Source organism: Scyliorhinus torazame, chromosome 10 (assembly GCF_047496885.1).
Source record: "Scyliorhinus torazame isolate Kashiwa2021f chromosome 10, sScyTor2.1, whole genome shotgun sequence".
Taxonomy (NCBI): Eukaryota; Metazoa; Chordata; class Chondrichthyes; order Carcharhiniformes; family Scyliorhinidae; genus Scyliorhinus; species Scyliorhinus torazame.
The window spans coordinates 5,111,584-5,136,393 of NC_092716.1; the positions used below are offsets into that span (position 1 = coordinate 5,111,584).

Genomic DNA, 24,810 nt, shown 5'->3' on the forward strand with positions numbered 1-24,810 from the left:
ACTCCCCCCTGCCCTATTCCCGTAATGCCGCACATTGAGCACCCAGAGGAAACCCGCGCAGATATGGGGTGAACTTGCAAACTCCACAGTCACCCAAAGGAGGAATCGAACTCGGGTCCCTGGCGCTGTGACACAGCCGTGCTAACCACTGTGCTACCGGGACATCTTTGTTGCAATCTCTCCTATCTCCCACCAATCACTGACCCTCCCCTCTGCTTTACCTACTCCACCCATTCTTACACCATTTATAATCTATCAGATTTCTCCCTCCCTCCACCTCTGAAGAAGTCTCACCGACTCGGAACATTAGCTCTCTCTCCACCGGCGCTGTCAGACCTACTCAGCTTTTCCAGCATTTTCTATTTTAATTCAACAGATGTGGGGCTGGTTTCAGTCTCACCTGGAAGATGGCACATCAGTCAATGCAGCATTCCCTGTGTCATAGAATTTACAGTGCAGAAGGAGGCCATTCGGCCCATTGAGTCTGCACCTGCTCTTGGTAAAAGCACTCTACCTAAGCCCACACCTCCACCGTATCCCCGAAACCCAGTAACCCCACGTAACCTTTTGGACACTAAGGGCAATTTATCATGGCCAAACCACCTAACCTGCACGTCTTTGGACTGTGGGAGGAAACCGGAGCACCCGGAGGAAACCCACGCAGACACGGGGAGAACGTGCAGACTCCGCACAGACAGTGACCTGAGCCGGGAATCGAATCTGGGACCCTGGAGCTGTGAAGCAACAGTGCTAACCACTGTGCTATCCTTGTAGTGCAAGTGTTAGACTCAGCTGGTGTGAAACCTGAACGCACAACCCTCTAACTCAGAGGCAGCAGTGTTACCCCGCTGAGCCACTGCCCACACATTAGGGGCGAAGAAACAGCAGCGGCAGGGGCGCAGTGGCTGGGGCGCAGTGGCTGGAGCAGCCTGAATGGGGCAGGAAACCCAAATAGGGGGGCAGCTGATGGCAGAGCAGGTTCGATGTCAGAAATGTGATCTCAGTCATCAAAATATCTGCACTAAAATCTGTTCTCACAAACACATCAATCGACAGTAATGGTTCCGAGCAGTAAACTAACAATTGAAAACCAGTGGAAACGTAACAATAAATTATTGGTGGGTCCTTCCACTAGCTGTTGCACAGTTCATGTTGACAATATAAATTTACCTCATTTACCCATAGCCGGGAGCTGCTCGCTAATGCTCTTTCCAAGACTATTCCCTAGAAAGGTGTGCAAAATAACAGGAAGGAAACATTTCAATATTCTCTGAAAATATAGATGTGAGATGCTCTGACCTTTCCAGCTCGTATTCTTTCATGCCCACTCGCACAGCCTTCATTACCTGGAGAATTGGGAGGGAAAATAAAACAGGTGTAAATCAGTATCTCCCAAAGGATTTCGCAGCATTTCTGTATCAAGGAAAGCGGCTTTAACAGGATTAGCAGCTTCGTGCGTTTTGTTTGCACTAGTGGTTTGAAGGGATGTTTCTACACTGCTCCTGTCAATTACTAACAATACATCCAGTGCCTGGGAACATCAATATTCTTGCTCGAGAGTCAGCAGTGGGACTTCATCCTATTAAATAACTCACTACCTTTCATGTACTCAGGGTGTCCAGAAAGCTTAGAGGTCAATGAATTAATTCAGTGTAGCCACCACTGCCTTTTAGGCAAATGTGAAACCATTTTTTTTTTTTTTTAATTTAGAGTATCCAATTCATTTTTTCCAATCAAGGGGCAATTTAGTGTGGCCAATTCACCTACCCTGCACATCTTTGGGCTGTGGGGGCGAAACCCACGCAGACACGGGGAGAATGTGCAAACTCCACACGGACAGTGACCCAGAGCTGGGATTGAACCTGGGACCTCGGCGCAGTGAGGCAGCAGTGCTAACCACTGAGCCACCGTGCTGCCCGAAAACCATTTTTGCACAGAGCGAAGAGGGTGGACGTGGAGTAAATCCTCTCTGTGTATATTGGGGCCGCACAGTGGTTAGCACTGCTGCCTCATAGCACCAGAGACCGGGTTTGATTCCAGACTCAGGTGACTGTGCGGAGTCTGCACGTTCTCCCAGTGTGTGCGTGGGTTTCCTCCGGGCGCTCCGGGTTCCTCCCAGTCCAAAGATGTGCAGGTTAGGTGGATTGGCCGTGATCAATTGCCCCTTAGTGACCAAAAGGTTAGGTGGGATAACTGGGATAGGGTGGAGGCGTGTGCTTAAGTAGGGTGCTCTTTCCAAGGGCTGGTGCAGACTCGATGGGCCAAATGGCCTCCTTCTGTACTGTAAATTCTATGAAATAACAACCTCGTCAGTTACGTCGTCCATTCCCCAAGAATGAGGCAAAAAGCTGACAGGCATATTTCACAGAATGATGTTCAAAGTAGCAAATGTAATATAAGGTTTGAGTTTCGGGGAGGGTAACAATGCATTAGACAACAACCGAGCACTGTCACTTGGCACAAATACCTGTACAATTGAACAAACATCTACACTGGCCCAATTCATGGGATAGAAGGGTAGGAATTGGCTCTGTGCACTCGGCTGGGACAGTCCGTGTATTTGGAAAAAAAAATGAAAATCGCTTATTGTCACAAGTAGGCTTCAAATGAAGTTACTGTGAAAAGCCACTAGTCGCCACATTCCGGCACCTGTTCGGGGAGGCTGGTACGGGATTTGCTGCATCTTTCTCAAAGATAAAGGCCAAAACTGGGATTGAAAGGGGCGCATGAAAAACGCCATAAAACCTTAAAAACTAGCAGTGCACACCTCTAGAAAATGTGAATGCCGAGGTGCATGCGTCCGATATAAAATGGATTAGGATTTCGGTTGGGTGAGTGCAGGAGGACGGTTAGATTTCACAGCTGCTGTCTCAGGCTCAGGCTCGACAATCCTGATCAATGATTTGTGCACAGAACCCAACTGCTCATCGCCTGTCGGCAGCAACATCAAAAAACCTCCCAGCAGGGAGGGAAATTGTGTATTTGTAACGGTGAGAGGCATTTTACTTCCCGACTGGACAATCTCAATAATTTATAAGTTGTTTTTAAAGTTTCAGTCGAGGCTGTTTCGGAAAATGGTCCAATTTCTCTGAAAAACGGTGAGGTGTCAGTTTGATTCTGCAGGCTTGGTGCACAGCTCCTCACTGCTCCGTCTGAAACGTAAAGCTGCTCACCCACTCGTATAGAACGATGCAATTCAATCACCAGGACACCAGCCTGACAGTCCACAGCAGTCTAACAATTTGCTTCTTTAAAGGACTTGCTGTCCTACCTATAGGGATGAAGAAAGCTGCTGAAGCCACAACAAGGACAGTGTATAAACTCTCTGAAACAAACTGTGGGAGATGTTCAGGGCACCACAGTGATAAGCACTGCTGCCTCACAGCACCAGGGACCCAGGTTAGCACTGCTGCCTCACAGCACCAGGGACCCAGGTTAGCACTGCTGCCTCACAGCACCAGGGACCCGGGTTAACACTGCTGCCTCACAGCACCAGGGACCCGGGTTAGCACTGCTGCCTCACAGCACCAGGGACCCGGGTTAGCACTGCTGCCTCACAGCACCAGGGACCCAGGTTAACACTGCTGCCTCACAGCACCAGGGACCCAGGTTAGCACTGCTGCCTCACAGCACCAGGGACCCAGGTTAGCACTGCTGCCTCACAGCACCAGGGGCCCGGGTTAGAACTGCTGCCTCACAGCGCCAGGGACCCGGGTTAGCACTGCTGTCTCACAGTGCCAGGGACCCGGGTTAGCACTGCTGCCTCACAGCGCCAGGGACCCAGGTTAGCACTGCTGCCTCAGTGCCAGGGACCCGGGTTAACACTGCTGCCTCAGTGCCAGGGACCCAGGTTAGCACTGCTGCCTCAGTGCCAGGGACCCAGGTTAGCACTGCTGCCTCAGTGCCAGGGACCCAGGTTAGCACTGCTGCCTCACAGCACCAGGGACCCAGGTTAGCACTGCTGCCTCACAGCACCAGGGACCCAGGTTAGCACTGCTGCCTCACAGCGCCAGGGACCCAGGTTAGCACTGCTGCCTCACAGCGCCAGGGACCCAGGTTAGCACTGCTGCCTCACAGTGCCAGGGACCCGGGTTAGCACTGCTGCCTCACAGCACCAGGGACCCAGGTTAGCACTGCTGCCTCACAGCGCCAGGGACCCAGGTTAGCACTGCTGCCTCACAGTGCCAGGGACCCAGGTTAGCACTGCTGCCTCACAGCGCCAGGGACCCAGGTTAGCACTGCTGCCTCACAGCGCCAGGGACCCAGGTTAGCACTGCTGCCTCACAGCGCCAGGGACCCGGGTTAACACTGCTGCCTCACAGTGCCAGGGACCCGGGTTAACACTGCTGCCTCACAGCGCCAGGGACCCAGGTTAACACTGCTGCCTCACAGAGCCAGGGACCCAGGTTAGCACTGCTGCCTCAGTGCCAGGGACCCAGGTTAGCACTGCTGTCTCACAGCGCCAGGGACCCGGGTTAGCACTGCTGTCTCACAGCGCCAGAGACCCGGGTGAGCACTGCTGCCTCACAGTGCCAGGGATCCAGGTTAACACTGCTGCCTCACAGCGCCAGGGACCCGGGTTAACACTGCTATCTCACAGCGCCAGGGACCCGGTTTAGCACTGCTGCCTCACAGTGCCAGGGACCCAGGTTAGCACAGCTGCCTCACAGTGCCAGGGATCCGGGTTAACACTGCTGCCTCTCAGCGCCAGGGACCCGGGTTAACACTGCTGCCTCACAGTGCCAGGGACCCAGGTTAACACTGCTGTCTCACAGTGCCAGGGACCCGGGTGAGCAGTGCTGTCTCAGTGCCAGGGACCCGGGTGAGCAGTGCTGCCACACAGCGCGAGGGACCCGGGTTAGCACTGCTGCCTCACAGCGCCAGGGACCCGGGTTAACACTGCTGCCTCACAGTGCCAGGGACCCGGGTTAACACTGCTGCCTCACAGCGCCAGGGACCCAGGTTAACACTGCTGCCTCACAGAGCCAGGGACCCAGGTTAGCACTGCTGCCTCACAGCACCAGGGACCCAGGTTAGCACTGCTGCCTCACAGCGCCAGGGACCCAGGTTAGCACTGCTGCCTCACAGTGCCAGGGACCCAGGTTAGCACTGCTGCCTCACAGCGCCAGGGACCCAGGTTAGCACTGCTGCCTCACAGCGCCAGGGACCCAGGTTAGCACTGCTGCCTCACAGCGCCAGGGACCCAGGTTAGCACTGCTGTCTCACAGCGCCAGGGACCCGGGTTAGCACTGCTGTCTCACAGCGCCAGAGACCCGGGTGAGCACTGCTGCCTCACAGTGCCAGGGATCCAGGTTAACACTGCTGCCTCACAGCGCCAGGGACCCGGGTTAACACTGCTATCTCACAGCGCCAGGGACCCGGTTTAGCACTGCTGCCTCACAGTGCCAGGGACCCAGGTTAGCACTGCTGCCTCTCAGTGCCAGGGACCCGGGTTAACACTGCTGCCTCACAGTGCCAGGGACCCAGGTTAACACTGCTGCCTCACAGCGCCAGGGACCCGGGTTAACACTGCTATCTCACAGCGCCAGGGACCCGGTTTAGCACTGCTGCCTCACAGTGCCAGGGACCCAGGTTAGCACTGCTGCCTCACAGTGCCAGGGATCCAGGTTAACACTGCTGCCTCTCAGCGCCAGGGACCCGGGTTAACACTGCTGCCTCACAGTGCCAGGGACCCAGGTTAACACTGCTGTCTCACAGTGCCAGGGACCCGGGTGAGCAGTGCTGTCTCAGTGCCAGGGACCCGGGTGAGCAGTGCTGCCACACAGCGCGAGGGACCCGGGTTAGCACTGCTGCCTCACAGTGCAAGGGACCCGGGTTAACACTGCTGCCTCACAGTGCCAGGGATCCAGGTTAACACTGCTGCCTCACAGCGCCGGGGACCCGGGTTAACACTGCTGCCTCAGTGCCAGGGACCCAGGTTAACACTGCTGCCTCACAGTGCCAGGGACCCGGGTGAGCAGTGCTGCCTCACAGTGCCAGGGACCCGGGTTAGCACTGCTGCCTCACAGCGCCACGGATCCAGGTTCAACTCCAGACTCGGGTGACTGTGTGGAGTTTGCGCTTTCTCCGCATGTCTGTGTGGGTTTCCTCCGGGTGCGCCGGCTTCCTCCCACATTCCAAAGATGTGCCGGGTAGATGGATTGGCCATGATGAAGTGTCCAAAGGTTAGGTGAGGTTACGGGGTTAGGGCGGGGGAGAGGGCCTGGGTGGAGTATTCTTTCGGAGGGTTGGTGCAGACTTGATGGGCCGAATGGCCTCCTTCTGCACTGCAGGGATTCTATGGTTCGATGGTATTCTATGAAAAGCAAATTACTGCGGATGCTGGAATCTGAAACAAAAACAGAAAATGCTGGACAATCCCAGCAGGTCGGACAGTGTCTGTGGAGAGTGAAGAGAGCGAACGTTTCGAGTTGATCCTTCGCTCCCTTCTCTCTCCACAGACGGTCAGACCTGCTGAGATTGTCCAGTATTTTCTGTTTCTGTGTCAGAACTTCTATTGGTTGAAAATGCTGCCTGGGTTTCGGCTCTCAAATACGTCTCTCTGAAAGAGATATTTCCACTGGTGGGGAGGGAATTTAAATCATAAATATGATATGGCCACTGATTAATCTAACGAGGAATTCAGGAGATACATTCTTACCCAGAATGGTGAGAATGTTGAACTCAATGTCATGGGGGTGATCTTGCTGAGTGGATGAAGTGAGCAGCCACCCAATAGAGCAGCCAATCACTGCCTGCAGCGAGACACACAATGGCAGCTCGGGAGTCGGGAGGGAGCTGGGGGTGGGTGAACTGACCGTGAGGCCGCGGTGCAGGGCAAGGAAGGCCAGTAGGTAGGAATTTAGTGGTTGTCGGGGACAACACAGTTAGGAGGGTAGAATCAGGAAACACAGTATAAAAATTGATGATCTTCCCGATAAGACTGAGATGAAGAGAATGTTCTTCTCTTGTGGGGAGGGGGGTGGGGGGGGGCATTATCTGTGGAATTCTCTTCCCCAGAGAGCAATGGATTCTGGGCCGTTGAAGACATTCATGGTTGAATTAGATTTTTAATCAACAAGAGAGGGAGGGGTTAGAGAGGGTGGGTGCGGACAGGGGAGTGGAGGATGGGGGGGGGGGGGGGGGTGCGGACAGGGGAGTGGAGGATTGGGGAGGGGGGGGTGCGGAGGATTGGGGAGGGGGTGCGGACAGGGGAGTGGAGGATTGGGGGGGGGGGTGCGGACAGGAGGGTGGAGGATTGGGGAGGGGGGGGTGCGGACAGGGGAGCGGAGGATTGGGGGTGCGGGGTGCGGACAGGAGGGTGGAGGATTGGGGAGGGGGGGTGCGGACAGGGGAGTGGAGGATTGGGGAGGGGGTGCGGACAGGGGAGTGGAGGATTGGGGGTGCGGGGTGCGGACAGGAGGGTGGAGGATTGTGGGGGGGGGGGGTGCGGACAGGAGGATGGAGGATTGGGGAGGGTGGGGTGCGGACAGGAGAGTGGAGGATTGGGGAGGGGGGGGTGCGGACAGGGGAGTGGAGGATTGGGGAGGGGGGTGCGGATAGGAGGCAGGAGGGTGGAGGATTGGGGGGGGTGCGGACAGGAGGGTGGAGGGTGCGGACAGGAGTGTGGAGGATTGGGGGGGGTGCGGACAGGAGGGTGGAGGATTGGGGGGGGGTGCGGACAGGGGAGTGGAGGATTGGGAGGGGGGGTGCGGATAGGAGGGTGGAGGATTAGGGGTGGGGGGGTGCGGACAGGGGAGTGGAGTATTAGGGGTGGGGGGGGTGCGGCGGGAGAGTGGAGGATTGGGGAGGGGGGGGTGTGCGGCGGGAGAGTGGAGGATTAGGGGTGGGGGGGTGTGCAGCGGGAGAGTGGAGGATTGGGGAGGGGGGGTGTGCGGCGGCAGAGTGGAGGCGAGGCCACAATCCCTTTCTATCACAGAGTAATCCCGAGGAGCCAAAGGGCCTATCCCTGCTGCCCAGTTTTGTGTTTGTGTTACAGGAGACTAGTTCAGCCCTGGTTGGAGGACCGGATTCAATTGTGAGTGCTGCGCTTTTGGAAGAACGAGGTTTGAGAGAATGCAGAGGAGGTTTAGTAGAATGTGACCAGGGATGAGGGATTACAGTTATATGGAGAGTATAGTGAAACTGGGGTTGGACTCCTTACAACAGAGAAAATCAACCAGGTGGTTTAGTAAAGGTGTTTAGAATCAGGAAGGGATTACAGTAATTAAATAAAGAGGAACAGCTTCCAATGATTAAGGATCAAATACCAGAGGGTACAGGTCGAGGGTTAATAGCCAGCGGGTACAGGTCGAAGGCACAGGTCGAGGGTTAATAGCCAGCGGGTACAGGTCGAAGGCACAGGTCGAGGGTTAATAGCCAGCGGGTACAGGTCGAAGGCACAGGTCGAGGGTTAATAGCCAGCGGGTACAGGTCGAGGGTTAATAGCCAGAGGGCACCGGCCGCGGGCTAATAGCCAGAGGGCACCGGCCGCGGGCTAATAGCCAGAGGGCACCGGCCGCGGGCTAATAGCCAGCGGGCACCGGCCGCGGGCTAATAGCCCGCGGGCACCGGCCGCGGGCACCGGCCGCGGGCACCGGCCGCGGGCACCGGCCGCGGGCACCGGCCGCGGGCACCGGCCGCGGGCACCGGCCGCGGGCACCGGCCGCGGGCACCGGCCGCGGGCACCGGCCGCGGGCACATAGCCAGAGGGTACAGGTCAAGGGCACAGGTCAAGGGCTAATAGCCAGAGGGTACAGGTCGAGGGTACAGGTCGAGGGTTAATAGCCAGAGGGTACAGGTCGAGGGTACAGGTCGAGGGCACAGGTATAGGGGGAGCGATTCTCCCATCGTGCGACAGAGTGTCCACGGCGTCGAGAACACAGTCACGTTTCACGACGGCGCGAAACGGGCGCAGGCAGTAGGGATTCTGTCCCCCACAGGGGGCCAGCACGGCGCTGGAGCGGTTCACGCCGCTCCAGCCTCACTTCCTGCCGCGCACGCGCGGCGGCCTTACCGAACGCGCCGGCCCCGATGCAACATGGCGCGGGGGTTCTGGGGCTGGACGCGCAACAAAGTAGTCCCGGGGGGGGGGGGGAAGAGAGAGAGAGAGAGGCCGGCCCGCCAATTGCAGGCCAGACCGCATCGGAGGACGCCCCCTCCCTCCCCACAGGCTGCCCCCTGACCCTTCGCGCAGAGTTCCCACCGGCAGCGACCAGGTGTGGACGGCAGATCTCTGCTTTTTCCGCGCGGCCACTCGGCCCGGCTGGAGAATCGGCCGCTCGGCCTCGTACAGCCGCCCGCAACCGGTGCCGCACCGGCACGATTCACTGCACCTCGGAGAACCGCGCGCCGGCATCGGGGCGGCTCGGCGCGGGGCCGGGAGAATCACGCCCAGGGTCAATAACCAGAGAGTACAGGTCGAGGGTCAATAACCAGAGGGTACAGTTCGAAGGTCAATAACCAGAGGGTACAGGTCGAGGGTTGAGGGCAAAACAAGGTGAAAGAACACAATGAAGAACATTTTAATGAAGCAGTTGGTTAGGATTTGGAATGCACTGTCAGAAAGGGTGATGGATACAAATTCAATAGTAGCCTCCGAAAAGGAATCGGATAAATATCTGGAAGGAAGGAAATGCAGGGATATTGGTTAAAAGGCAGGTTGAGTGGGACAAACTAAATTCTCTTTGAAACATCCGGCACAGATTTGATGGGCTGAATGGCAGCCTTCTGTTCTGTGATTCTGTGGAGTGGTTGAAGTGAGTAACAGGTATATTTAAGAAGTTAAACACACAAAGGAGATAAGGATAGGAATATATGGAGATGAGGGGGAGCAGCCAGGGCTAACTGACGTTTTGTGTGGATTGTAAACTCACTGTAATTGGAGGATAATAAAGAGCTCTTGCAGCAGGGCTAGCAACATGCGATGGCCAGAATGGCAATGGCCAAGCAAAGGGACGCAATTTTAACCCATCTTACAGGGTGGGAAACTCCGGTTTCAGTGTCACACAAGATTCACACCTGCCTTCAGCGTAGAATCAGGATTAATGAAAAACAATATTGCTGCCAATCTTACTGTTGTTTAGATTAGCGAGTAGCAATACATCGCATTTACAGCACAGAAACATTCAGCCGAACTGAGCTGTGCCAATATTGATGCTCCACGCCAACCTCTCATCCCTCTCCACCTGACCCATCAACCTATCCTTCCATTCCTTTGTTGGTCTTTATCTAGATCCCCCTTAATGGTATCTCTGCTGCTACCCCCTGTGGTCGCGAGGCCCACATTCTCGCTGAAGGTATGTCTCCTGAATTCCCTGTTGGGATTGTTAATGACCGTTCCAACATTTAGGAACTCTAATTCTGGACAAGCCCACTCAGCCCACACTATCAGACCTTCACTGGGCTCTATCAGATCACCCCCGCACAGCCACCCGGTCTGGGCAGGCCAGCTTGGTCATATCCCCAAGAGGCTGATACATTCGATTATTTTAACGAGAAAGTTTATATAATAGTTACCTCCTTATGTGCATCGCTTGAGATGCGGTTAGTGTAGCGCATCAGCTCCACTTCCATGTCTGTCTTTATCACACGGCTTTTAAAGGCAGGGCGAGGGGAGTCGGTGGAGAGAGAAAACAATCATCATGTTTCAGTAAATCTGTGCCAACATTTAATATCACAGAACATCAAAGTTGCTCAGTAAACACAATGTGTTCAGGGCTATCATCCATTATTCACATTAAGACATCCTGAAGAATGTTCGTGGTAAGCGGAAACAGGAATTTATGAAAGATAAAAGATCCAATTCCGTCTCATTCTCCTATCCTGATGCATACAATGATAATGGAGTATTGACTGTTCGCTGTAATCAATCTCGATCTATTGAAGCAAATGAGTCCAGATAAGAGCTGGAGATGATGAAGAAAACCTTGGTGGAGGGGTTCTGGAACCAGAGCACAGACATTAACCCTCCCCAACATGCAACACTCACCACACATCATGTCCCAAATTACTCATATACTGCATCAAATGATTATTTTCTCAATTAACCTTATCTAATCTGCATGAATGAATCAATAAAACTGGCTTCCTCTGTCCCCGAAGGAAGTCTGCTCCATGAGCACACTCACAGCAACAATGTTTTTGGACATGGATTACTGAATTCAGCCTCCAAGCATAGACTGTGACCTCTGGTTCCACATTCTACAGTTGCCAACAGTCAATGGGACATGTTGAAATGTGGGAGGGTTGGTTTAGCTCAGTGGGCTAGACCGTTGGTTTGCGATGCAGAACAAGGCCAGCAGCGCGGGTTCAATTCCCGTACCAGCTGAGAATTCTGAATTCTCCGTGTACCAAAACAGGCCCCGGAATGTGGTGACTAGGGGGCTTTTCACAGTAACTTCATTGCAGTGTTAATGTAAGCCTCTTTGTGACAATAAAGATTGTTTACATTTACAATATAGCTGGGATACCTGGCCTAACTACTGATGAGGACAGTGTATGGGGAGCTTTACTCTGTATCTCATCCCGTGCTGTACCTGTCTTGGGAGTGTTTGATGGGGACAGTGTGGAGGGACCTTTACTCTGTATCTAATCCCGTGCTGTACCTGTCCTGGGGTGTTTGATGGGGACAGTGTAGAGGGAGATTTACTCTGTATCTAATCCCGTGCTGTACCTGTCCTGGGAGTGTTTGATGGGGACATAATTCTGGTTCAATGAGGAATGTTGGAGAGCATACCAGGAGCAGCACAATGTATACCTAAAAATGAGGTGCCAATTTGGCGAAGCGAGAATATTAACAGAAGCACCGTGTGAACAGAGCTTACATAGATTACATAGAACATACAGTGCAGAAGGAGGCCATTCGGCCCATCGAGTCTGCACCGACCCACATTAATCCCCCACTTCCACCCAATAACCCCTCCCAACCCTTATGGACACTACGGGTAATTTAGCATGGCCAATCCACCTAACCTGCACGTCTTTGGACTGTGGGAGGAAACCGGAGCACCCGGAGGAAACCCACGCGGACACGGGGAGAACGTGCAAACTCCACACAGACAGTGACCCAGCAACATACAGGCAACATCAAAGCTGTGCAGTGATGCACAATTAAACAACTAACTGGAGAAGGCAAAGATTCCCAATGATACAGGAGCCCAGTACATCAGTACAAAAGACAAGAGGCATTTGCAACCATCTTCAGCCAGATGTTGCCAGTCAGTGCAAGCCTGAATGGTGGTCAGGTCTTGCTGCATATGGACACAGATTGCTTCAGGATCTGAGTTGTGAATGATTCAGAACATTGTGCAGTCATCAGCCAACATCTTCACTTTGGACCTTATGATAGAAGAAAGGTAATTAATGAAGCAGCTGAAGATGGTTGTGTCTGAGGATCTCCTACAATGATGTGGAGTTGAGATGATTGACCTCCAACCATCTTCCTTTGTGCCAGGAATGACTCCAACATAGTGGAGAGTTTTCCCCCCGATTCCCATTGACTCCAATTTAGCTGGGCTCCTGATGCCATAGAACATAGAAAATAGAAAAATACAGCACAGAACCCACGATGTTGTGCCGAACATTTGTCCTAGATTATTCATAGATTATAATTGAATTTACAGTGCAGAAGGAGGCCATTCGGCCCATTGAGTCTGCACCGGCTCTTGGAAAGAGCACCCTACCCAAAGTCAACACCTCCACCCAACACTAAGGGGAATTTTGGACACTAAGGGCAATTTATCATGGCTAATCCACCTAACCTGCACATCTTTGGACTGTGGGAGGAAACTGGAGCACCCGGAGGAAACCCACGCACACACGGGGAGGATGTGCAGACTCCGCACAGACGGTGACCCAAGCCGGAATCGAACCTGGGACCCTGGAGCTGTGAAGCAATTGTGCTATCCACAATGCTACCGTGCTGCCCTTAAGAACAAATAAATCTACACTATATCATTTTACCGTAATCCATGTACCCATCCAATAACTGCTTGAAGGTCCCTAATGTTTCCGACTCAACTACTTCCACAGGCAGTGCATTCCATGCCCCCACTACTCTCTGGGTAAAGAACCTACCTCTGACATCCCCCCTATATCTTCCACCATTCACCTTAAATTTATGTCCCCTTGTAATGGTTTGTTCCACCCAGGGAAAAAGTCTCTGACTGTCTACTCTATCTATTCCCAGATCATCTTATAAACCTCTATCAAGTCGCCCCTAATCCTTCTCCGTTCTAATGAGAAAAGGCCTAGCACCCTCAACCTTTCCTCGTAAGACCTACTCTCCATTCCAGGCAATATCCTGGTAAATCTCCTTTGCACCTTTTCCAAAGCTTCCACATCCTTCCTAAAATGAGGCGACCAGAACTGTCCACAGTACTCCAAATGTGGCCTTACCAAAGTTTTTCCTCGAACTGCCTTTCTACAGCTGTTATACTATCTCTAATTAACAATGCCACCCACACCCCCCCCCCCATCTCTTTTACCACCCTCCCTAATCTTATTGAAACATCTATAACTAGGGACCTCCAACAACCATTTCTGCCCCTCTTCTATCCAAGTTTCCGTGATGGCCACCACATCGAAGTGAATCATTCACAACTCAGATCCTGAAGCAATCTGTGTCCATATGCAGCAAGACCTGACCACCATTCAGGCTTGCACTGACTGGCAATTCCCATTCATGCCACACAACTGCCTGTCAATGGCCATCTGAAAATAAGTGAGATTTTCAAAGGCTCCCCTCGATTTTCTATAGCATTACCATCGCTGAATCCCCTCTCATCAACATCCTGAAAATTACCACACGCCAGAAAATTAACTGAATCAGTCATAAAATACATTAAGAGCAGGTCAGAGGCTGGGAATCCTGCGGAGAGCAACTCACCTCCTGACTCCCCAAAGCCTGTCCACCATCCACAAGGCACAAGTCAGGAATGTGCTGGAATACTCTCCACTTGCCTGGATGAACGCACCCCCAACACTCAAGAAGCTCGACACCATCCTGGACAAAACAGCGCTGCTTGATCGGCACCCAACCCACCATCTTAAACATTCCTTCCTCCACCACCACCAACATTAGCTGACGTGTGTACCATCTACAAGGTGCACTGCAATAACTCAGCAAGGCTCCTGAGGTAGCATCTTCCAAACCCACGACCACTACCACCTGAAAGATGCTTGTCCAGCCATCTCGCTCGGGGAGAGGGGGCACATTTCCTGCCATCTCGCTCGAGGAAAGGGGGCACATTTCCTGCCATCTTGCTCGAGGAGAGGGGGCATATTTCCTGCCATCTCGTTCGGGGAGGGGGCACATTTCCAGCCATCTCGCTCAGGGAGAGGGGGCACATTTCCAGCCATCTCGCTCGGGGAGGGGGCACATTTCCTGCCATCTCACTCGGGGAGAGGGGGCATATTTCCAGCCATCTCGCTCAGGGAGGGGGCACATTTCCTGCCATCTTGCTCGAGGAGGACGGGGCACATTTCCTGCCATCTTGCTCGAGGAGGACGGGGCACATTTCCTGCCATCTTGCTCGAGGAGGAGGGGGCACATTTCCTGCCATCTCATTCGGGGAGAGGGGGCACAATTCCTGCCATCTCGCTCGGGGAGAGGGGGCACAATTCCTGCCATCTCGTTCGGGGAGAGGGGGCACATTTCCTGCCATCTTGCTCGGGGAGAGGGGGCACATTTCCTGCCATCTCGCTTGGGGAGGGGGCACATTTCCAGCCATCTCACTCGGGGAGAGGGGGCACATTTCCAGCCATCTCGCTCGAGGAGGAGGGGGCACATTTGCTGCCATCTTGCTCGGGGAGGGGGCACATTTCCAGCCATCTCGCTCGGGGAGGGGGCACATTTCCTGCCATCTTGCTCGGGGAGGGGGCACATTTGCCTATTTTACACATTCAATGGGCCAATGAGAACATTTCAGGAAGAAGCGTGGCACAACAACAAACTATATTTATTTAAAAAGTTCAGCTTTTAAGCAAAGAAACAGTTACTGAGCAGCAGGACAGGAATGTCACAGCAATAAACAGTGAAGTTAAAAAAAGAGTAAGTCAGTTGATGTGGGTGTGTGAGTGGGGAATGTGGGTGTGTGAGTGTGAGTAGGGAATGTGGGTGTGTGAGTGGGGAATGTGGGTGTGTGAGTGTGAGTGGGGAATGTGGGTGTGTGAGTGTGAGTGGGGAATGTGGGTGTGTGAGTGTGAGTGGGGAATGTGGGTGTGGGGAACGTGGGTGTGTGAGTGGGGAATATGGGTGTGGGGAATGTGGGTGTGAGAGTGTGAGTGGGGAATGTGGGTGTGGGGAATGTGGGTGTGGGGAATGTGGGTGTGGGGAATGTGGGTGTGGGGAATGTGGGTGTGGGGAATGTGGGTGTGGGGAATGTGGGTGTGGGGAATGTGGGTGTGGGGAATGTGGGTGTGGGGAATGTGGGTGTGGGGAATGTGGGTGTGGGGAATGTGGGTGTGGGGAATGTGGGTGTGGGGAATGTGGGTGTGGGGAATGTGGGTGTGGGGAATGTGGGTGTGGGGAATGTGGGTGTGGGGAATGTGGGTGTGGGGAATGTGGGTGTGGGGAATGTGGGTGTGGGGAATGTGGGTGTGGGGAATGTGGGTGTGGGGAATGTGGGTGTGGGGAATGTGGGTGTGGGGAATGTGGGTGTGGGGAATGTGGGTGTGGGGAATGTGGGTGTGGGGAATGTGGGTGTGGGGAATGTGGGTGTGGGGAATGTGGGTGTGGGGAATGTGGGTGTGTGAGTGGGGAGTGTGAGTGGGGAATGTGGGTGTGTGAGTGGGGAATGTGGGTGTGTGAATGTGAGTGGGAAATGTGGGTGTGTGAGTGGGGAATGTGGGTGTGTGATTGGGGAATGTGGGTGTGTGATTGGGGAATGTGGGTGTGGGTGTGTGAGTGGGGAATGTGGGTGTGAGAGTGGGGAATGTGGGTGTGTGAGTGGGGAATGTGGGTGTGTGAATGTGAGTGGGAAATGTGGGTGTGTGAGTGGGGAATGTGGGTGTGTGATTGGGGAATGTGGGTGTGTGATTGGGGAATGTGGGTGTGGGTGTGTGAGTGGGGAATGTGGGTGTGTGAGTGGGGAATGTGGGTGTGAGAGTGTGAGTGTGAGTGGGAAATGTGGGTGTGTGAGTGGGGAATGTGGGTGTGTGATTGGGGAATGTGGGTGTGTGATTGGGGAATGTGGGTGTGGGTGTGTGAGTGGGGAATGTGGGTGTGAGAGTGGGGAATGTGGGTGTGTGAGTGAGTGGGGAATGTGGGTGTGTGAGTGTGAGTGGGGAATGTGGGTGTGGGGAATGTGAGTGTGTGAGTGGGGAATGTGGGTGTGTGAGTGTGAGTGGGGAATGTGGGTGTGCGAGTGTGAGTGGGGAATGTGGGTGTGTGAGTGTGAGTGGGGAATGTGGGTGTGGGGAATGTGAGTGTGTGAGTGGGGAATGTGGGTGTGTGAGTGTGAGTGGGGAATGTGGGTGTGTGAGTGTGAGTGGGGAATGTGGGTGTGTGAGTGGGGAATGTGGGTGTGTGAGTGAGAGTGGGGAATGTGGGTGTGTGAGTGTGAGTGGGGAATGTGGGTGTGTGAGTGTGAGTGGGGAATGTGGGTGTGTGAGTGGGGAATGTGGGTGTGTGAGTGAGTGGGATATGTGAGTGTGAGTGGGGAATGTGGGTGTGAGAGTGGGGAATGTGGGTGTGTGTGAGTGGGTGTGAGTTGGGAACATGGGTGTGTGAGTGTGAGTGGGGAATGTGGGTGTGTGAGTGGGGTGTGCGTGGGTGAGTGGGGAATGTGGGTGTGTGAGTGGGGTGTGTGAGTGTGAGTGGGGAATGTGAGTGTGTGAGTGCGAGTGGGGAATGTGGGTGTGTGAGTGGGGAAAGTGGGTGAGTGGGGAATGTGGGTGTGAGAGTGGGGAATGTGGGTGTGTGAATGTGAGTGGGGAATGTGGGTGTGGGTGTGTGTGAGGAATGTGGGTGTGTGAGTGTGAGTGGGGAATGTGGGTGTGGGTGTGTGAGTGGGTGTGAGTTGGGAACGTGGGTGTGGGTGTGTGAGTGGGGAATGTGGGTGTGGGTGTGTGAGTGGGTGTGAGTTGGGAACGTGGGTGTGGGTGTGTGAGTGGGGAATGTGGGTGTGTGAGTGAGTGGGGAATGTTGGTGTGTGAGTGGGGAATATGGGTGTGAGTGGGGAATGTGGGTGTGTGAGTGGGGAATATGGGTGTGAGTGGGGAATGTGGGTGTGTGAGTGAGTGGGGAATGTGAGTGTGTGAGTGCGAGTTGGGAACGTGGGTGTGTGAGTGGGGAGTGTGGGTGTGTGAGTGGAGAGTGTGGGTGTGTGAGTGGGGAGTGTGAGTGGGGAATGTGGGTGTGTGAGTGGGGAGTGTGAGTGGGGAATGTGGGTGTGTGAGTGGGGAATGTGGGTGTGTGAGTGTGAGTGGGGAATGTGGGTGTGTGAGTGGGGAATGTGGGTGTGAGAGTGGGGAATGTGGGTGTGTGAGTGGGGAGTGTGAGTGGGGAATGTGGGTGTGTGAGTGGGGAATGTGGGTGTGTGAGTGGGGAATATGGGTGTGTGAGTGTGAGTGGGGAATGTGGGTGTGGGTGTGTGTGGGTGTGAGTTGGGAACGTGGGTGTGGGTGTGTGAGTGGGGAATGTGGGTGTGTGAGTGAGTGGGGAATGTTGGTGTGTGAGTGGGGAATATGGGTGTGAGTGGGGAATGTGGGTGTGTGAGTGGGGAATATGGGTGTGAGTGGTGAATGTGGGTGTGTGAGTGAGTGGGGAATGTGAGTGTGTGAGTGCGAGTGGGGAATGTGGGTGTGTGAGTGGGTGTGAGTTGGGAACGTGGGTGTGTGAGTGGGGAGTGTGGGTGTGTGAGTGGAGAGTGTGGGTGTGTGAGTGGGGAATGTGGGTGTGTGAGTGGGGAGTGTGAGTGGGGAATGTGGGTGTGGGTGTGTGAGTGGGTGTGAGTTGGGAACGTGGGTGTGGGTGTGTGAGTGGGGAATGTGGGTGTGTGAGTGAGTGGGGAATGTTGGTGTGTGAGTGGGGAATATGGGTGTGAGTGGGGAATGTGGGTGTGTGAGTGGGGAATATGGGTGTGAGTGGGGAATGTGGGTGTGTGAGTGAGTGGGGAATGTGAGTGTGTGAGTGCGAGTTGGGAACGTGGGTGTGTGAGTGGGGAGTGTGGGTGTGTGAGTGGAGAGTGTGGGTGTGTGAGTGGGGAGTGTGAGTGGGGAATGTGGGTGTGTGAGTGGGGAGTGTGAGTGGGGAATGTGGGTGTGTGAGTGGGGAATGTGGGTGTGTGAGTGTGAGTGGGGAATGTGGGTGTGTGAGTGGGGAATGTGGGTGTGAGAGTGGGGAATGTGGGTGTGTGAGTGGGGAGTGTGAGTGGGGAATGTGGGTGTGTGAGTGGGGAATGTGGGTGTGTGAGTGGGGAATATGGGTGTGTGAGTGTGAGTGGGGAATGTGGGTGTGGGTGGGTGTGGGTGTGAGTTGGGAACGTGGGTGTGGGTGTGTGAGTGGGGAATGTGGGTGTGTGAGTGAGTGGGGAATGTTGGTGTGTGAGTGGGGAATATGGGTGTGAGTGGGGAATGTGGGTGTGTGAGTGGGGAATATGGGTGTGAGTGGTGAATGTGGGTGTGTGAGTGAGTGGGGAATGTGAGTGTGTGAGTGCGAGTGGGGAATGTGGGTGTGTGAGTGGGTGTGAGTTGGGAACGTGGGTGTGTGAGTGGGGAGTGTGGGTGTGTGAGTGGAGAGTGTGGGTGTGTGAGTGGGGAATGTGGGTGTGTGAGTGGGGAGTGTGAGTGGGGAATGTGGGTGTGTGAGTGGGGAATGTGGGTGTGTGAGTGGGGAATGTGGGTGTGTGAGTGGGGAATGTGGGTGTGTGAGTGGGGAGTGTGAGTGGGGAATGTGGGTGTGAGAGTGGGGAATGTGGGTGTGTGAGTGGGGAATGTGGGTGTGTGAGTGGAGAGTGTGAGTGTGAGTGGGGAATGTGGGTGTGTGAGTGGGGAATGTGGGTGTGTGAGTGGGGAATGTGGGTGTGTGAGTGGGGAGTGTGAGTGGGCAATTTGTGGGTGTGTGAGTGGGGAGTGTGAGTGGGGAATGTGGGTGTGTGAGTGGGGAATGTGGGTGTGTGAGTGTGAGTGGGGAATGTGGGTGTGTGAGTGGGGAATGTGGGTGTGAGAGTGGGGAGTGAGAGTGGGGAATGTGGGTGTGAGAGTGAGGAATGTGGGTGTGAGAGTGGGGAATGTGGGTGTGAGAGTGGGGAGTGTGAGTGGGGAATGTGGGTGTGTGAGTGGGGAATGTGGGTGTGTGAGTGTGAGTGGGGAATGTGGGTGTGGGTGTGTGGAATGTGGGTGTGTGAGTGAGTGGGGAATGTTGGTGTGTGAGTGGGGAATATGGGTGTGAGTGGGGAATGTGGGTGTGTGAGTGGGGAATATGGGTGTGAGTGGGGAATGTGGGTGTGTGAGTGAGTGGGGAATGTGAGTGTGTGAGTGCGAGTGGGGAATGTGGGTGTGTGAGTGGGTGTGAGTTGGGAACGTGGGTGTGTGAGTGGGGAGTGTGGGTGTGTGAGTGGGGAATGTGGGTGTGTGAGTGGGGAGTGTGAGTGGGGAATGTGGGTGTGTGAGTGGGGAATGTGGGTGTGTGAGTGGGGAATGTGGGTGTGTGAGTGGGGAATGTGGGTGTGTGAGTGGGGAGTGTGAGTGGGGAATGTGGGTGTGAGAGTGGGGAATGTGGGTGTGTGAGTGTGAGTGGGGAATGTGGGTGTGAGAGTGGGGAATGTGGGTGTGTGAGTGGGGAATGTGGGTGTGTGAGTGGGGAATGTGGGTGTGTGAGTGGAGAGTGTGAGTGTGAGTGGGGAATGTGGGTGTGTGAGTGGGGAATGTGGGTGTGTGAGTGGGGAGTGTGGGTGTGTGAGTGGGGAGTGTGGGTGTGTGAGTGGGGAGTGTGGGTGTGTGAGTGGGGAGTGTGAGTGGGGAATGTGGGTGTGTGGGTGTGAGTGGGGAATGTGGGAGTGTGAGTGGGGAATGTGGGAGTGTGAGTGGGGAATGTGGGTGTGTGAGTGGGGAATGTGGGTGTATGAGTGGGGAATGTGAGAGTGTGAGTGTGAGTGGGGAATGTGGGTGTGTGAGTGGGGAATGTGGGTGTGTGAGTGGGGAATGTGGGTGTGTGAGTGGGGAATGTGGGTGTGTGAGTGGGGAATGTGGGTGTGTGAGTGGGGAATGTGGGTGTGAGAGTGTGAGTGTGAGTGGGGAATGTGGGTGTGAGAGTGGGGAATGTGGGTGTGTGAGTGGGGAATGTGGGTGTGTGAGTGGGGAATGTGGGTGTGTGAGTGGGGAATGTGGGTGTGTGAGTGGGGAATGTGGGTGTGTGAGTGGAGAGTGTGAGTGTGAGTGGGGAATGTGGGTGTGTGAGTGGGGAATGTGGGTGTGTGAGTGGGGAATGTGGGTGTGTGAGTGGGGAGTGTGAGTGGGGAATGTGGGTGTGTGGGTGTGAGTGGGGAATGTGGGAGTGTGAGTGGGGAATGTGGGAGTGTGAGTGGGGAATGTGGGTGTGTGAGTGGGGAATGTGGGTGTGTGAGTGGGGAATGTGGGTGTGTGAGTGGGGAATGTGGGTGTGAGAGTGTGAGTGTGAGTGGGGAATGTGGGTGTGTGAGTGGGGAATGTGGGTGTGTGAGTGGGGAATGTGGGTGTGTGAGTGGGGAATGTGGGTGTGAGAGTGTGAGTGTGAGTGGGGAATGTGGGTGTGTGAGTGGGGAATGTGGGTGTGTGAGTGGGGAGTGTGAGTGGGGAATGTGGGTGTGTGAGTGGGGAATGTGGGTGTGTGAGTGTGAGTGGGGAATGTGGGTGTGTGAGTGTGAGTTGGGAATGTGGGTGTGTGAGTGGGGAATGTGGGTGTGTGAGTGGGGAATGTGGGTGTGTGAGTGTGAGTGGAGAATGTGGGTGTGTGAGTAGGGAGTGTGAGTGTGAGTGGGGAATTTGGGTGTGTGAGTGGGGAGTGTGGGTGTGTGAGTGGGGAGTGTGAGTGGGGAATGTGGGTGTGTGAGTGGGGAATGTGGGTGTGTGAGTGGGGTGTGGGTGTGTGAGTGGGTGTGAGGGGTGTGGGTGTGTGAGTGGGGAATGTGGGTGTGTGAGTGTGAGTGGGACGTGGTGGTGAGAGTGAATGAGAAACCTGAGACTGGGCCTCAGGCAGATTCAAACTCATCCTCCCTCCCTCCCTCATCCTCCCTGCCTCTCGCCCTCATCCTCCCTGCCTCCCTCCCTCCTCTCCCTCATCCTCCCTGCCTCCCTCATGCTCCCTGCCTCATCCTCCCTCCCTCCCTCATCCTCCCTCCCGCCCTCCCTCATCCTACCTCCCTCACTCACCCTCCCTGCCTATCTCCCTCCCTCCCTCATCCTTCCTGCCTCCCTGCCTCATCCTCCCTCCTCTCCCTCCTCTCCCTCATCCTCCCTGCCTCCCTCATGCTCCCTGCCTCATCCTCCCTCCCGCCCTCCCTCATCCTACCTCCCTCACTCTCCCTCCCTCCCTCATTCTCCCTGCCTCCCTCCCTCATCCCCTCACCCACTCAGTCTCTCACGCTAGCTCATCCACTTGCTCCCACTCTTCCACACGCACACTAACACACTCACTCACCCCCACCCTCAATCACACTCTCCCCACACTCATTCATTCACTCCCTCCACACTCACTCCCCCACACCCCAGACACTCACTTACCCCCACCCCCCACACACTCATTCACTCCCCCCCCCCCACACACTCATTCACTCCCCCCCCCCCCACACACTGATTCACCCCCCCCCCACACACTGATTCACCCCCCCCCACACACTCATTCACCTCCCCCCAACACACTCATCCACTCACTCCCCCACACACACATTCACTCACCCTCCCACACCCCTTCATTCACTCTATCAACCCCCTCACTCAAACTCTCCCAGTCCCTCACTCACTCTCCCAGTCCCTCACTCACTCACTCGCATACCCTCATATTTACCAGTGCAGTGTCTCTTCCCAGGGCACTAAAACTCAAACCTGATCTCCTGGACCCCCGACTCGAACCTGATGTCCTGGGGCCCAACTCAAACTCACTCTCCCGGGCCCTGACCCGAACTCAAACTCACTCTCCCGGGCCCTGACCCGAACACAAACTCACTCTCTCGGGTCCTGACTCGAACTCACTCTCCCGGGCCCTGACCCGAACTCACTCTCCCGGGCCCTGACCCGAACTCACTCTCCCGGGCCCTGACCCGAACTCACTCTCCCGGGCCCTGACCCGAACTCACTCTCCCGGGCCCTGACCCGAACTCACTCTCCCGGGCCCTGACCCGAACTCACTCTCCCGGGCCCTGACCCGAACTCACTCTCCCGGGCCCTGACCCGAACTCACTCTCCCGGGCCCTGACCCGAACTCACTCTCCCGGGCCCTGACCCGAACTCACTCTCCCGGGCCCTGACCCGAACTCACTCTCCCGGGCCCTGACCCGAACTCACTCTCCCGGGCCCTGACCCGAACTCACTCTCCCGGGCCCTGACCCGAACTCACTCTCCCGGGCCCTGACCCGAACTCACTCTCCCGGGCCCTGACCCGAACTCACTCTCCCGGGCCCTGACCCGAACTCACTCTCCCGGGCCCTGACCCGAACTCACTCTCCCGGGCCCTGACCCGAACTCACTCTCCCGGGCCCTGACCCGAACTCACTCTCCCGGGCCCTGACCCGAACTCACTCTCCCGGGCCCTGACCCGAACTCACTCTCCCGGGCCCTGACCCGAACTCACTCTCCCGGGCCCTGACCCGAACTCACTCTCCCGGGCCCTGACCCGAACTCACTCTCCCGGGCCCTGACCCGAACTCACTCTCCCGGGCCCTGACCCGAACTCGCTCTCCCGGGCCCTGACCCGAACTCGCTCTCCCGGGCCCTGACCCGAACTCGCTCTCCCGGGCCCTGACCCGAACTCGCTCTCCCGGGCCCTGACCCGAACTCACTCTCCCGGGCCCTGACCCGAACTCACTCTCCCGGGCCCTGACCCGAACTCACTCTCCCGGGCCCTGACCCGAACTCACTCTCCCGGGCCCTGACCCGAACTCACTCTCCCGGGCCCTGACCCGAACTCACTCTCCCGGGCCCTGACCCGAACTCACTCTCCCGGGCCCTGACCCGAACTCACTCTCCCGGGCCCTGACCCGAACTCACTCTCCCGGGCCCTGACCCGAACTCACTCTCCCGGGCCCTGACCCGAACTCACTCTCCCGGGCCCTGACCCGAACTCACTCTCCCGGGCCCTGACCCGAACTCACTCTCCCGGGCCCTGACCCGAACTCACTCTCCCGGGCCCTGACCCGAACTCACTCTCCCGGGCCCTGACCCGAACTCACTCTCCCGGGCCCTGACCCGAACTCACTCTCCCGGGCCCTGACCCGAACTCACTCTCCCGGGCCCTGACCCGAACTCACTCTCCCGGGCCCTGACCCGAACTCACTCTCCCGGGCCCTGACCCGAACTCACTCTCCCGGGCCCTGACCCGAACTCACTCTCCCGGGCCCTGACCCGAACTCACTCTCCCGGGCCCTGACCCGAACTCACTCTCCCGGGCCCTGACCCGAACTCACTCTCCCGGGCCCTGACCCGAACTCACTCTCCCGGGCCCTGACCCGAACTCACTCTCCCGGGCCCTGACCCGAACTCACTCTCCCGGGCCCTGACCCGAACTCACTCTCCCGGGCCCTGACCCGAACTCACTCTCCCGGGCCCTGACCCGAACTCACTCTCCCGGGCCCTGACCCGAACTCACTCTCCCGGGCCCTGACCCGAACTCACTCTCCCGGGCCCTGACCCGAACTCACTCTCCCGGGCCCTGACCCGAACTCACTCTCCCGGGCCCTGACCCGAACTCACTCTCCCGGGCCCTGACCCGAACTCACTCTCCCGGGCCCTGACCCGAACTCACTCTCCCGGGCCCTGACCCGAACTCACTCTCCAGGGCCCTGACCCCAACTCACTCTCCAGGGCCCTGACCCCAACTCACTCTCCCGGGCCCTGACCCCAACTCACTCTCCCGGGCCCTGACCCCAACTCACTCTCCCGGGCCCTGACCCCAACTCACTCTCCCGGGCCCTGACCCCAACTCACTCTCCCGGGCCCTGACCCCAACTCACTCTCCCGGGCCCTGACCCCAACTCACTCTCCCGGGCCCTGACCCCAACTCACTCTCCCGGGCCCTGACCCCAACTCACTCTCCCGGGCCCTGACCCGAACTCACTCTCCCGGGCCCTGACCCGAACTCACTCTCCCGGGCCCTGACCCTAACACACTCTCCCGGGCCGTAACTCAAACTCACTCTCCCGGGCCCTGACCCGAACTCACTCTCCCGGGCCCTGACCCGAACTCACTCTCCCGGGCCCTGACCCGAACTCACTCTCCCGGGCCCTGACCCGAACTCACTCTCCCGGGCCCTGACCCGAACTCACTCTCCCGGGCCCTGACCCGAACTCACTCTCCCGGGCCCTGACCCGAACTCACTCTCCCGGGCCCTGACCCGAACTCACTCTCCCGGGCCCTGACCCGAACTCACTCTCCCGGGCCCTGACCCGAACTCACTCTCCCGGGCCCTGACCCGAACTCACTCTCCCGGGCCCTGACCCGAACTCACTCTCCCGGGCCCTGACCCGAACTCACTCTCCCGGGCCCTGACCCGAACTCACTCTCCCGGGCCCTGACCCGAACTCACTCTCCCGGGCCCTGACCCGAACTCACTCTCCCGGGCCCTGACCCGAACTCACTCTCCCGGGCCCTGACCCGAACTCACTCTCCCGGGCCCTG

General features: G+C 56.4%; 1 protein-coding gene across 7 annotated transcripts in view; it reads right to left on the reverse strand.

Annotated features, from left to right (window-relative positions):
* pepd (peptidase D) overlaps positions 1-24,810 on the reverse strand; it is a 720,447-nt gene that overhangs the window by 254,131 nt on the left and 441,506 nt on the right. For all 7 annotated transcript variants that reach the window (XM_072517763.1, XM_072517762.1, XM_072517760.1 and 4 more), the window contains 2 exons: positions 10,519-10,594; positions 1,300-1,346 (listed from right to left, as the gene is read on the reverse strand). In XM_072517763.1, coding sequence (XP_072373864.1) covers positions 1,300-1,346; positions 10,519-10,594 — 123 coding nt within the window. The remainder of the gene's footprint in view (positions 1-1,299; positions 1,347-10,518; positions 10,595-24,810) is intronic.